This window comes from Neomonachus schauinslandi, chromosome 1 (genome assembly GCF_002201575.2).
Source record: "Neomonachus schauinslandi chromosome 1, ASM220157v2, whole genome shotgun sequence".
Taxonomy (NCBI): Eukaryota; Metazoa; Chordata; class Mammalia; order Carnivora; family Phocidae; genus Neomonachus; species Neomonachus schauinslandi.
The window spans coordinates 63,143,067-63,156,821 of NC_058403.1; the positions used below are offsets into that span (position 1 = coordinate 63,143,067).

Sequence of the window (13,755 nt, forward strand, 5' to 3'; positions counted from 1 at the left end):
AATTGGACCCCTACATCATACTACATACAAGAATTATATCAAACACATAAATATAAAAGCTAAGGCTATAAAACTCTCAGAAGGAAACAAAGGTTTAAATCTTCACAACCTTGGATTAGATAATGGTTTCTTAAATGAGACACCAGAAGCACAAACAACAAATGAAAAAATAGATAAACAGAAGTTCATCAAAATTTAAAACTTTGTGCATCAAAGGACACTACCAAAGTAAATATAGCATGGAAGAATATATTTACAAATCATATATCTGATAATGGCTTAGCATCCAGAATATATAAAGAACTCTGACAATCTCCAAAAGATAAATGACTCAATTTAAAAATGGGCAAAGGACTTGAATAGACATTTCAGCAAAGAAAAAATGCTCAACATCCTTAGTCATTAAGGAATCAAAACCATGAAAAGATACCACTTCACATTTAGTATGATAGCTATAACCCAAATATGGAAAATAACAAGTATTGGTAAGGACATGGAGAATTACATTACTGATGGTAATATAAAATGGTGCAGCCACTGGGGAAAACAGTCTAGTAGTTCCTTAAAAGTTAAACATAGAAATGCCATGATTCAGCAATTCATTTCTATGTATATACCCCAAAGAATTAAAAATGAATACTCACGTACCTGCACACTAATGTTCATAGGTGTACTATTCACAATAGCCAAAAGGTGAAAACAACACAAATGTCTATCAATAGAAGACTGGATAAAGAACATGTGTTATATACATTGCAGTGGAATAGTATTCAACCATAAAAAGGAATAAGTTATTAAAACATGCTATAATATAGATGAACCTCAAAAAACATATGCTAAGTAATTCAAAATCCAGTCACCAAATACTATAAATGTATGATTCCATTTATTTGAAATATCTAGAGGAGGCAAATCCATAAAACAGAAAGCAGATTTGTGGTTTCAAGGAACTGTGGGGAGGGGATAAAGGGGAGCCACTGCTTAATGGGTATGAGGTTTTCTTTGGGGGTGATGAAATGTTTGAATCTTGATAAAAGTAGTTGCACAACATTGTGAATGTACTAGATGCTACTGAATTGTATACTTTGAAATGATTAATTTTATGTTATGTGAATTTCACCTTAAAAAAACCCAATATTCATTTAAAATGTATTCAATTATTGGATCCCTCTCTCTTCTCCAATAATGTTAAAATAGCTACTAAGCATCAAATGTTAAAAAAAAATTAAAAACTTAATGGGAGCTGTATTAGTCTCCTAGGACTTCCATAAGAAAATACCCAGACTGGATAATTTAGAACAAAAAGAATTTATTTTCTCACAGTTCTCACAGTGAGAAAAATTCATTTCTCACAGGCTAGAAGTTCAAGACCAAAGTGTTAGCAAGTTTAATTTCTCCTGAAGCCTTTCTCCCTGGCTTATAGATGGCTGTCTTCTACCTGTGTCCTCACATGGCCTTTTCTCTGTGTGAGCATCTCTCTTCTGTCCTTTCCTCTTCTTGTAAGGTCAACAGTCAGATTAGATTAGGGCCCCACCTCTATGTCCACCCCTAGGCTTAAGGTTAATTACCTCTTTAGAGGCCCTATCCCCAGAGGCCTTTGCAGGGGTTAGGGCTTCAACATATGAGTTTTGGAGAAACACAGTTCAGTCCATAACAAAGATCAATGCAACAACATCAGCAAGTCAGACTCACACACATCCTCTGCCTAGAAGTTTTTCCTTAAATTAATATTTAAATTTAAACAGTTCCAACGACTGTTTTTGACATTTTTTGTTGATGTCATTGTTGGAATTGAACAAAATTATGTCAAAGTTACTTGGAAGAACAAATATATGAAGAAGTCGCAAATTATTTTTAAAGAAAATAAATGAAAGAGAATTTGCTGTATGAGATATTAATGTATAGTACATTAATGAATAGTACAGTAATGTATACTACAACAATAAGAACAGTCTAGAGAAACACCAGAACAAGTCATTTTTTCCTTGATAAAACAGGAGTGAAATGTCCAGAAATAGACTCAAGTATGTACTAGAGAGTGTTATATGGAAAAGCTAGTATTTTAAATCAATAGAGAAATAATTTTAAAAAAAAAAGGCACTGGAGTATCTAGATAACCTTTTACAAATACGATTAGGTTAGATTTCTATCACAAACCATCTACCAAAATAAAATCCAGAAAGCTTAAAGCTTTAAGTGTTTAAAAAATATACACATACCTACAAACACATACATACAAGCATGCTACATAAAGAAGTCCTACAAATCAATAAGAATAAGACAAACAATCCAACATAAAAATGGGCAAAAGATATGAATAGGCACTTCTTTAAAAAGGATATCCAAATGGCCAAAAAATATCTGTAAAAGGCCTTAACATCATTAGTCATAAGGGACATACAAATGAAAACTCCAATGAGAACCAACTAACTGGAAAAAGGCAAACATGCAAAGTAACTTGAACTCCTTTATGCATTGTTAGTGAGAGTGTAAACTGGTACTACCATTTTGGGAAACTGTCTGGCCGAATAAGTCTATCCTATGATCCAGGAACCCTATACTCTGGTATATGACAGAGAGATAAGCATTTATGTCCACCAAAGACACATACAAAAAGTTCTTCATAGTTGCAAGCTGTAAACAATCTGATGTCAACCAACATCAGAATTGATCAATAGTTTGTGGTATAATCATACAATGGAATACTGCTCAGCAATCATAAATAATATTTACTACTACACATAAGAATATAGTTGAGTCTCACAGACATAGGCCAGAACAAGAGTCATACTGTCTGATGTTCAAAAGCCAGAAAAACTAAGCTATGGAAGCAAAGATCAGAACAGTACTTAACTTTAAGAAGGGTATTCACTGGGTGGGGACATGGGGGAAACCTGCTAGAGTACTGGAAACAGTCTATCCTTGATCTGGGTGCTATATGTGTGGATGGATACATACTTAAAAATTCATCAAGCTTCACACTTTTTTGAGCACTTAACTCTATGTAAGAGAAAAGGAAATACGCACATACTGAAAAGTACTAAAAGAAAATATAGATGGGGAACAGTTACATAATCTTAAGAGATAGGGAAGGTCTTTGTAAACATGACCCAAAGATAAAAACTAGAAAGAGAAAAATGAATTTAACTTCATAAAAATAAAACAAATAAAACCTCTACATGGCAAATAAGCTAGGAAACTTTTTTGCAATTATATAACAAAGAATTACAATTTTTATATAGGAAGAATTTAAAAAGTTAATATATAGGAAGCTCTCAAAAATCAATAAGGAAAAGACAAGGGCAGAGCAAGGACATTTACCAAAAACAAAAATAAATAGCCATTAAACATATAAAAAGAATACAAATTAAAACAAGATACTCTCTTTCACTTATCAGGCAAAAATAAAAATATATTCAGAAGTGGTGTTGGTATAGGGAAATAGCACTCTCATATATTATTGGTGGAGCCATAGAATGGCAACTTCTCTGAAGGGTATTTTAAAATATAGTACTTTCCGAAGACCAGAATGAGCACATTTCCTTAGCCAAGCAATTCCACAACTAAAAATTCATCTTTTTTTTTTTTTTAAGATTTTATTTATTTATTTGAGAGAGAGAGAATGAGAGACAGAGAGCACGAGAGGGAAGAGGGTCAGAGGGAGAAGCAGACTCCCCGCCGAGCAGGGAGCCTGATGTGGGACTCGATCCCGGGACTCCAGGATCATGACCTGAGCCGAAGGCAGTCGCTTAACCAACTGAGCCACCCAGGCGCCCTAAAAATTCATCTTAAGGGAAAAAAACATGACAAGCTTGTAAAATTTCTGTACAATGATGGTCAATGCAGCACTGTTAAAAGCAACAAAATAAATTCATATAATAGATTACATATAAATTTTAAAATAGCTACTCTTTATGAAGCACATATGAACTAATTACATATATTATCTCATTTGGTTGTCACAAGAACTCTGAGAGCTATTATGCTATTCCCATTTTCATCTGAAAATGAGAAAATTGAGGTTCGGAGAAATAATGAGATTTGCCCAAGCTCAACAATCTAGTGAGTGACAGATACAGAATTAGAACAAACCTGGTCTGACTCCAAAAGCCAGTCTTCTTTAATTTAGATTACATTTATTGACAAGGAAGAACATTTATAACACAGTGTTAAATGAAAATGCAGTTTATAGAACAATTGCACAGTTTGATTCTATTTTGTAAAATATACACATAACTATAGCTATTAGACGTACAGACGTGAGTGGGGAAATTCTAGGATATACATTAAAATGTTAATAAAGGTTCTCCTTTGGGTGTTTGGGGAATTTTATTTTTTTTTCTTTATGTTTGTTTTCTTTACTTTTCTACAGTGATTAAATTTAATTTATAAATAGGAAAACAAGTCTACAAAACCAATGCCTCTTTGAAATTGTAAACCATAGCCTATCACCTATTTTACTACAAATGCGAAGTCTATTTGCTCCACACATTTTAAATAAATAAATAAGGCAGATCCTTCATACATTTATACTCAGCAAACACATCTTGAGCACTTACTACGTTCTGGGAACTATTACATAAATGATTTTGCTTCAGTGTACCTAGATTCTCCTATTTGCGCCTAAGTACGGCATCAAGGGTATCCACTCTCCCTCTCATATCTTGATCACAACTATCTGCATTTGGATTTTAAATGTTATCTCTAATTATTGAGGGCAATTAAACCCATATTAAAGGCATATCTGATATTATACTACCAATGGTTGGCTTGCCTCAGTGATTTTAGGCTTTGAAGAGTCAGACAAATAAATGTCTCATCAATCACCTCTGTACTGCCCTACTCCTGAAAGTAGGGGGCATGCTGGCCTGAAGTGGATTCTTAAAATTTATTTCAAAAGGGGAGGGCCACGTCTCAAAACCCAGACCACAGCGGCCACCACCATCAGGTGCAAATTCCCCACTTGTTAAATATTCCTTTTCCTATCTTCCCCCCACCTTTCTTACTCCCTTTCTTTCTGGAACCCTGGGTCCTAACCCTAACCCTCCCTTCTGCTATAAGCCCATCAAATGGGGTGATTTTAGAACACATTCTCACTGGATCTCCTCTCTTTCCTTTAGACTTCCACGTATGTCTCATTCAGAAAAAAAAAATAATAATAATAATAAACAAAACAAAACAAAAAACACACACACCGTGGGGCTTTCACAGCCAAGACAGCTCTTCCCAAAGGGGAGGAAAACAGCTGCTCACCTATCCCTGGAGACAGAGAAGGGGATGATCCCGCAGCAGTGAATGCCCAGGGGTGCGTGGTGGTGAGGGTGGGGAAGAGAGCAAATTTCTCCGCTCTACACTCTTATTGTGAGGAAGGATCCATCTGATTTTGCTAAAATGAAGGTTAGGAGGATTAAACTGTTCCTGGTACCACTGAAAAACAGCACGGGCACTGTTTGTACAGGCAGGATTTTTCAAATGGGTTTTGCAAAGTAAAAGAACACACACACACACACACACACAGAGGATTTGGCCACATCGCTACAATACCGATTAGAGTCTAAAGCAGACGAGCAGTTATTAACAGCATTCACTAGCACAGTGCCCAGCACTAACACCGTACTGCCGGCACGACTGCGATTAGACAGGAGTCGGTGGGACGAAGCGTGGATCTGGTTGGATGGCAACAGTGAGCGCCGAGCGGGGGTGCTGCCCTCCCGTGGTCGGCCGCGGCTTCCTCGGCTAACACTTCGGTGGCGATTAGAGACTTGCGGTACCTGAGCGAGCCCGGTTCACGCACCCGCTGTGAACCTCCACAAGAAAAGGCGGCGGGTACAGCTCTGGGGCCCCGATTCACAGAGCCCGGAGCCTAGTGGCTGGGCGGTGGTGACCGCCGCGTGTGCGCATTACCTCCTCTCACGGGAAGGGCGCTCGCCCTGCGCTCGCGTCCACACTGAGCGTCAGCGGATTGGGCACTCTTGTCGGCGCCCAGGGCCCGAGGCAGCCCTGACCCGGGCAGGGGTGGCGGCGCCCGAGCACCCCCAAGCGCCGGCGCACTGAGGCCCGAACAAAGCGTGTGGGCGGCAACGTCGCGCACCCTGTGGAGGTCACCTAGGAGACCAGGCCGGCCCCGCCCACGGCGTCCGGCAACCTAGACCCGCCAGGCAGAAAATGGAAGAGCCTCCCGAAGAGGGTCCCGCAGAATCCTTGGCACCTGAAAGCACAGCCAAGTCCCCGGATGACAACCACACAGATGGCCAGGAAGACAACTGGCAGAACCAGGATGAAGAAGAGGTAGATGACCAGACTGATCCCAGAACGGCTGAGCAGGTTGCCCAAAGAATGTCCGGACAGACTGACCACAAAGGATCTGAACCCACTGGGCGCCAAACATCTGATCAGGCTGATCTCAGAGCCTCCGACCACGCTAATGTTGCTCAGCGTAGTACATCTGATCAGGACGACCAAAGAATGTGTGAACAGACAAACAGGAGGACATCTAGCCAAGCCAGTCATGTACAGTCTGAAGAGACTGACAGCCAGATGTTTCCTCCACGTGAACAAAGAACTTCTGAACAGATTGAACGCAGACGGTCCAGCCAGGTTGAAGGAAGAGATTATGGGCAGACTGACCGCAGAATGTCCGACCAGACTGAGCCAAGAGCTTATGAGCAGAGTAATCGTAGATTGTCTAGCCAGTCGGACAGAAGAACTTCTGAGCAGATTGACGGTGGATTGTCGGTCTCATCCGAACAAGGAGCCTCTGAACAGATTGGCCGCAGAATGTCCAGCCAGGCTAACAAAAGAACTTCTGAACAGATTGACAGCAGGTTGTCTGGCCTGGTTGAACGAAGAACTTCTGAAAAGACTGGTCACCAAGTTGACCCCATAACATCTCTAAAGACTCAGCAAAAAGTGGATGAGGAAGCTGCTGAAGGAGCTGAGCAGCAAGCTGACAGCAGTGCTGATCACCTTCCCGTGGACAAGGCTGACTACAGTGACCAGATGGATCACTTATTGGCTGAAGAGAATTCCTACAAAGACTACCTTGCTGACTATGGAGCACCTGGCCAGTATGACGACAGAATATTTGCCCAATTTGGTGACATTAAGGGGTACAGAGAGGCTGAGCCCAGAATAGAACCCTGCCAATTTGAGACCAGAGAAATCGACGGTGACAATTCCCCAGTTTCAGTGGAAACAGACACGGAAAGTGCGACCAACGTGCAAGTGTTTGACTCATTTGGTGCCAGATTCAACAGTAATTTGCAAGCAAAAGACCAAGTCTATTCCCAGAGATTCCCCTGTATCTCATCCAAGTTGGACTATATCATCGGTCGAGAAAAAACTGAAGCCATAGAAACCAAGCCTGTAGGTTAAAGGGGCATTTGATAACCACCTGGGGGATTGGAGGCCAAACCAAGGGTTTGTTGTGGCGGTATGGGGACAGGGAGAGGGCACGTGTTGAATCAAAGATGAGGAATAAACCTACCTGTTACAATTTATTCAGGAAGCGCAGGAGATTCCGAAAAGGCAGGAGAAGGGTGGTGGGAACTAGATTTGTTGCCCTCTCTGCTATAGGAAGGCCATTCAGGAAAGATCAATGAGCCAGGATTCAGGAGACCTGGGTTTCAAGTCCTAGTTCTGCTGCTTACTCTGGGACACTAAGTCATTTCCCCTCTCTGGGATTCCTCCAGAGGAAAGTCATTTGGAGTCAGCTGGAGATCCCTGTGAAGGGAAAAGTATTTGAAGTAGATTGGACATGCATAAGGTGCCTCCCGGGACTTGAGGCGCACTATGTTGCCAGGAGGATCAGTCAGGTTTGTCATCAGAATGTGTCTTTTCTCCAAGTCCTGATGTTCAGGTCCCATCAACACCAGATTCCACTGATAATAACAACAATAACAACAAAACTTCCTGGAGCTTTTGAATTTATTAAAGACTCTCTCCTGGGGTGGGGGGGTATTTCTATTTCAGGATGATATTCCAGAATACCAAGAAGGAAGGAAATCTTTTGGATACAATCAAACTTACAGGAGGCAGTTCCCTCCCATTGTATATGAAGATCCTTATCAAGTTTCACTACGATACATGGAGAAGCACCACATTCTGCAAATATTCCAGGTAAACCTCTCAACCCTGTTCTTTAAGAGTGAGTTTTACAGTGATTACAATGTAAAAAACAAACTTGGACCTGGCTTTTAAGAATGGGCCTTTGTATAAAAAGGATATAATCTCATTGAGAAGTCGGTAAGTGCACTGAGATGTATTAAGCAGAAGTAGTAAATGAGAAACACCAAAGAATGGGGGCACCTGGGGGGCTCAGTCAGTTGAGGGTCTTCGGCTCAGGTCATGATCCCAGGGTCCTGGGATGGAGCCCCGCATCGGGCTCCCTGCTCGGCGGGAAGCCTGCTTCTCCCTCTCCCACTCCCCCTGCTTGTGTTCCCTCTCTTGCTGTATCTCTCTGTCAATTAAATAAATAAAATATTTTTTTAAAAAAAGTGTGACATTTCCTTGGTCAATAGAGAATTAGAAGAGATTATCACATTTACACCATGTTTTGTTATTTGGTGGGTTGTTTTTGCTTTTGTTTGCCTGACATAGTTATTTTTATGTTAATATTATTACCCAGCAAGGCACAGGTATGTATATTATAATGTGTACATGTAGTAACGTTGTAGTTAGGAGGGTGTAAAATAAAAATGGCCCACCTCAAATGAAAATATGCAAACTGGGAGGAAAAAAAAAAACATTTAAACTGGGAAAGTTTAAGTTTAAAGAAGTAGGGTATAGAGGCAAGAGCACAAATTATGCAGTCTGTTAGCCTGAAGCTCCAACCTAACTTTGCCACTTCTCATCTTTGTGATTTGGAGAAAATTAACTTCAGTGAATCTCCGTTTCCTCATATAAAACAGTGATTTTACTCCATTAACCCTGCTCTATGCCTTTTCTTTCTTAAAATGTCCTTTTGTGGGAGAGTGCTAATGGCTGGGTTTTCTGGCTTTAATCAGAGAACTACTAATTATTAAACTGAAGGATGAAAGCTGTTGAAGAAAGTAGAAATCAAATCATTTTATAAATAATTTTCTTCATCTGTCAAGGAAAAACAATACTTGAGAATACAACATTATTATAAGAAAAATTAGTTATCAAATATGTGTTCAATAGAAACATATATGAAATATGTAATTGGCATGGGTGCATTAAACGGATATTAAATATTTTACACCTGAAACTTGCCCCATTGTTATTCCCTGCAAATGAGAATTCTGCTTACTTTATTATAATGTTTTGGGTTATTAAACAACAACAAAGTATGGAAGTGAATTTCTGAAGTTTTGTGTATGCTTTCTCATTTATTATTATAAACATGAAACATCTTTTTCACCTTTTAGAATCAAATGCCTCACAAGGAAGTTTCTATGTAAAGACACATCATGTTTTTAATTTACTCAAAAGACTTTTCTTTTGAATAAAGATAAAGTGATTAATTCATTAATTTCTCAGTCTAGCAAAATCACAACTCTCAAAACAAAAACTTTGTCCAAAACTTTCTTACTACCTGTTTGATCTTGGAAGCTAGAAAAATATCCATTGCTATTTATTACTAAATTTTTATTCCTCTAAATTTTACCTTAATTTGCCTAATTTTATCAGTAGTCAGAAAGTAATTTGTCACTTTGTAGAGATACATAAATTTCTTTAAAAGACTATGGTGCTAGGTTAGTGCAAAACATGGCTTTAGCTAGAACCTGACCACATAACTTTAGCTCAGAACCATAACGCGATGCCTCATGCTCTCTCTCAGCAGATCACTGAAAACTTAGTCTATGAAAAACCAGAGGACCCCCTCAGTTTTATGCTGTGCCAGGTATGGAATAGGAGAAAGAGAACAGCTTTTAATTCTGTTTATTGTAAAATACAGCACACGTACACGCACCCAAAACAAAACACATCCAACTCCATGGGTTATCATGAAGCGAGCACTTATAAACTGTTGAATGCTAATGTCTTTTTAGCATTAGCCACATATTGATGGGTGAATAGTAATCTCTGCAGCGTCCATCTGCTTTTTCCTGATGACTAAGGCAGCTGCATACCTTTTGTTTATTGGCCATTCGGAAGTACTTCTTTTTCTATTGTATTGCTTGTCTTTTTCTTACTCATTTGTCACAATTTTGTATGTATTCTAGAAGGTGATGAGCCCTTTGTTGCGTTTCTTGCAGGTTTCTTCTCCTGCTCTCTGCCTTCCCTTTTTATCTCTTAAAGGTATCTTTCGATGAACAGAAATTCTTAATTTTGATACAGTCACATTTAACAACCTTTTTAATTTATGATTAGTACTTCTGGTGTCCTCTTTTAGAAGTCTCCTTAGTCCAAACTCCTGACATAGCCCCTTATATTATCTCATAGAAGTTTGTGGATTTTTTTTTTTTTTTTGGGGGGGGGGGTTAAATTTATTTTTTTTTGCCTTTCACATTGATATCCAGTCACTTCGGAATTGATTTTGTGTACGAGTGTGAGGTGGGATCAAGTTTCATTTTTTTTCCTAATCAGACATCCAACTGACCAAGCACCTTTTATTAAAAAGACCGTATCTCCATACTGCTTTTTATTTGATTTTGATGGTACATTGCTCCATACAAGACTGTCTTAATTAGTAGGCCTTAAAATAAGTCTTAATATCAATCAGAGCAAGTCCTCACATCTTACTTTTCTTTAAAAATATCTTGCTTATTCTTAGGCCTGTGCATTCCCATATCAATATTTGGAGTTACTTGTCAAGTCACATACACACACAATCAGAAGCACACCCTGGTGGAATTTTTATTAGGATTGCACTGAATCTGTAGATCAATTTGGGAAGAAGGGTGGCTTGAAACAATGAGTATTTCCAATCCTTTATCCTCTGCATTTATTTAGGCCTTTAATTTCTCTCAGTACAGTTATTATTTGCATGAAGATTTTACATATTTTTGATAGATTTATTCATAGGTATTTTATAATTTTGATGCTTTTGTAAATAGAAATTTTTAAAAATTTCAGTTTCTATTTGCTGGCATATAGAAATACAGCTAAGTTTTTTGTTGATCTTATATCTAGCAACCTTACTAAATTCAACTCATTAATTCTAAACATGTATATGTAGATACTGTGGGTATTTCTACATATACAATCATATCATTTGCAAATAGTGACAGTTTTATTTGATCTTTCTAATCCTTATCTTTTTTTCCACTTGTCTTATTCCATTTATTATGTATCTTCTCTTTGCCTCTTCAGATCCACCTTTTGCTCTTTTCTACCCTACAAAGTAGCTAATCCATATGGACTAGATCAACAGGCTCTCCTACCTTCTGACTTCTGGTTGGGTTAAGCCAATGGAAAACCCTGGAGGAAGATTAGGAGGAAAGAGAGTGAGATCAGGTTTATTTCCCTGGTCTTTTTCCTTATGATCTGTCTTGAGTTGTCTGGAGGTCCCTGCTCCTCTCAAGACATCTTTTTACATGACTCTTTACTTCTGAATTCCAGTAATGTCCCCTCCTCTTGACCTTCAAGGTTAAGGGGTTAGCTCCCTTTTACTAGCTTTGGATTATTGTGTTATCTTCTGTGACTCCCTTATGCCTAATTCTTTTATTTTTTTTTTAAGATTATTTCTTTCTTTATTTATTTGACAGAGAGACCGTGAGAGAGGGAACACAAGCAGGGGGAGTGGGAGAGGGAGAAGCAGGCTCCTGGCTGAGCAGGGAGCCCAATGCAGGGCTCGATCCCAGGACCCTGGGATCATGACCTGAGCCGAAGGCAGACGCTTAACGACTGAGCCACCCAGGCGCCCCTGTCTAATTCTTTTAAATGAACCCTTTCTGAATGAACCTCCCTTGAATTCTTCTATTTTGAAAGTGCCGTCTATTTTCTGTTGGGACACTGACTGATACAGTACACTGGTTAGGGATCTCCAGTCGAATTAATATTGAATAGAAATAGCTACAGTGGTTCACTTTGCTTGCTCTTGATCTTTAAAAAAAAAAAAATTTCCCTATTTAACCGTTACGTATGATGTTTGCGCTGTTCTACAGATACTAGTAATCATATTAAGGAAGTTCTTGTCTAATCTGTTTTCTGAGAGTTCTTCATCATGAATCATTAACTTTATCAAACTATTTTTCTATAGCTTTTGAGATGATTGCATGATTTTTCTCCCTTATTCTGGTGATGTAGTAAAATATGTCTATTTTCATTTCTAAAACTTTTCAAGCATGCATACAGGAAATTATACAGATCAAGACTGTACAATTTGACTAATTATCACTAATTTAATAGACCCATGAAACCACCCACCAAGTCAAGAGACAGAATGTTACCAGCTCCTCAAATCCCACATGGTGCCTATTTCCAATCACTACCCTTTCTCTTCCACAAAATAACCACTATTCTGACTTCTAGTTTAGTTTGGCTTTTTTAGATTTTCATATAAATGAAATCTCAAATATTATGTACTATTTGGGGGCTGACTACTCTTGATCAACAGTATGTTTATGAGATTCATTCATCTTGTGCATATTCATTCCTTTTCATTTCTGTATTCTCTATTCTGAGAAAGACTTTTGGTTGTTCTGAATAATGCTGCAGTGAACATTTGTGTACTTACCTCTTGGTGCATGTGTATGTGCATTTCTGTTGGGTTCAGACCTAGAAATGGAATTGCTAAGTCACAGGGTATTGACGTAAGTTCAGCTTTAAAAGATGGCTGCCCAAAGGTTTTCCAAAGTACTTGATCAGTTTATACTCTCACTTAAAGTGGCATTGTTCTAGTTTTCTTCACGTTTCTTGTGCCATGGTACTTTGAACTTCTAGGAACTGTAGGCTCATGGTTTTCATCATATTTGGAAAGGTATCAGCCACTATTTCTTCAAACATTCTTCTGTCCCAGGCTCCTCCTCTAAGAACTCAATTACACATATAATGGGCTCCTTGAAGTTGTCTCACAGCTCACTTGATTCTCTTTATTAAAATTTTTTTCCTCTCTCTGTATCATTTGGGATACTTTCTATCACTATGTCTTCAAGTTTACTAATCTTGTCTTCTGCAGCGTCTAAAGTACCATTAATAATAAAGTGCCAGTGTGTTTCTCACTACATACATCATAATTCTGTAGTTTCATCCCTAGGAGTTTAGTGTGTGTCTTTTCTAGAGTGAAGATATCTCTACTTTACTTTTTGCTCATGGAGAATACAGTTATAGTAACGGTTTTAATTTCCCTGCTTCTTTATATGTCTGGTAATTTTTTTTATTGAGATATAATTGACACATAACATTGTATTAGTTGTATGTATATGCCTGGCAATTTTTGATTGGTGTAAGATATTATGAATTTTGCCTTGGTGGGTACTGGATTTTTTTGTATTCTTGTAAATATTCTTAGACTTTATTTTGGGGCCCAGCTAATTTACTTGGAAACAGCTTGGTCTTTTGAGATTTTGCTTTTAAGATTTTTTTTTTTAGAGGAGCAGAAGAGTTTTCAATCTAGGGCTAATTATTCCTATATACTGAGGCAATTGAGTATTGAGTATTCTACCCAATGCCCCATGAATAATGAGGTTTTCCAGTTTGACTGGTGGTAATAGGCACTATTCCTATAGATAATTTTTCCATGGCTTCTGCTAGTTTTCTCACACACATGCACTGATGGATTTGCAGAGGACAATTTGAAGGTGACTTTCTGCAGCTTTCCAGAGTGCTTTCTGTGCCATTCTCTCATCT

General features: G+C 38.4%; 1 protein-coding gene across 1 annotated transcript; it reads left to right on the forward strand.

Moving 5' to 3' along the window:
• Positions 1-6,165: 6,165 nt before the first annotated feature.
• Positions 6,166-12,134, forward strand: TEX55 (testis expressed 55). The gene is made up of 4 exons (XM_021692674.1): positions 6,166-7,365; positions 7,972-8,118; positions 9,803-9,865; positions 12,072-12,134. The coding sequence occupies exons 1-4, from the start codon at positions 6,166-6,168 to the stop codon at positions 12,132-12,134; spliced, it is 1,473 nt and encodes a 490-aa protein (XP_021548349.1).
• The last annotated feature ends 1,621 nt before the right edge of the window (positions 12,135-13,755 follow it).

Coding starts and splice junctions, on each gene's coding strand:
- TEX55 (XM_021692674.1), top strand. CDS start 6,166: ATGGAAGAGCCTCCCGAAGAGGGTCCCGCAGAATCCTTGGCACCTGAA. Junction 8,119..9,802: donor ACATTCTGCAAATATTCCAG/GTAAACCTCTCA, acceptor GCTCTCTCTCAG/CAGATCACTGAAAACTTAGT. Junction 9,866..12,071: donor TCAGTTTTATGCTGTGCCAG/GTATGGAATAGG, acceptor GCTGTTCTACAG/ATACTAGTAATCATATTAAG.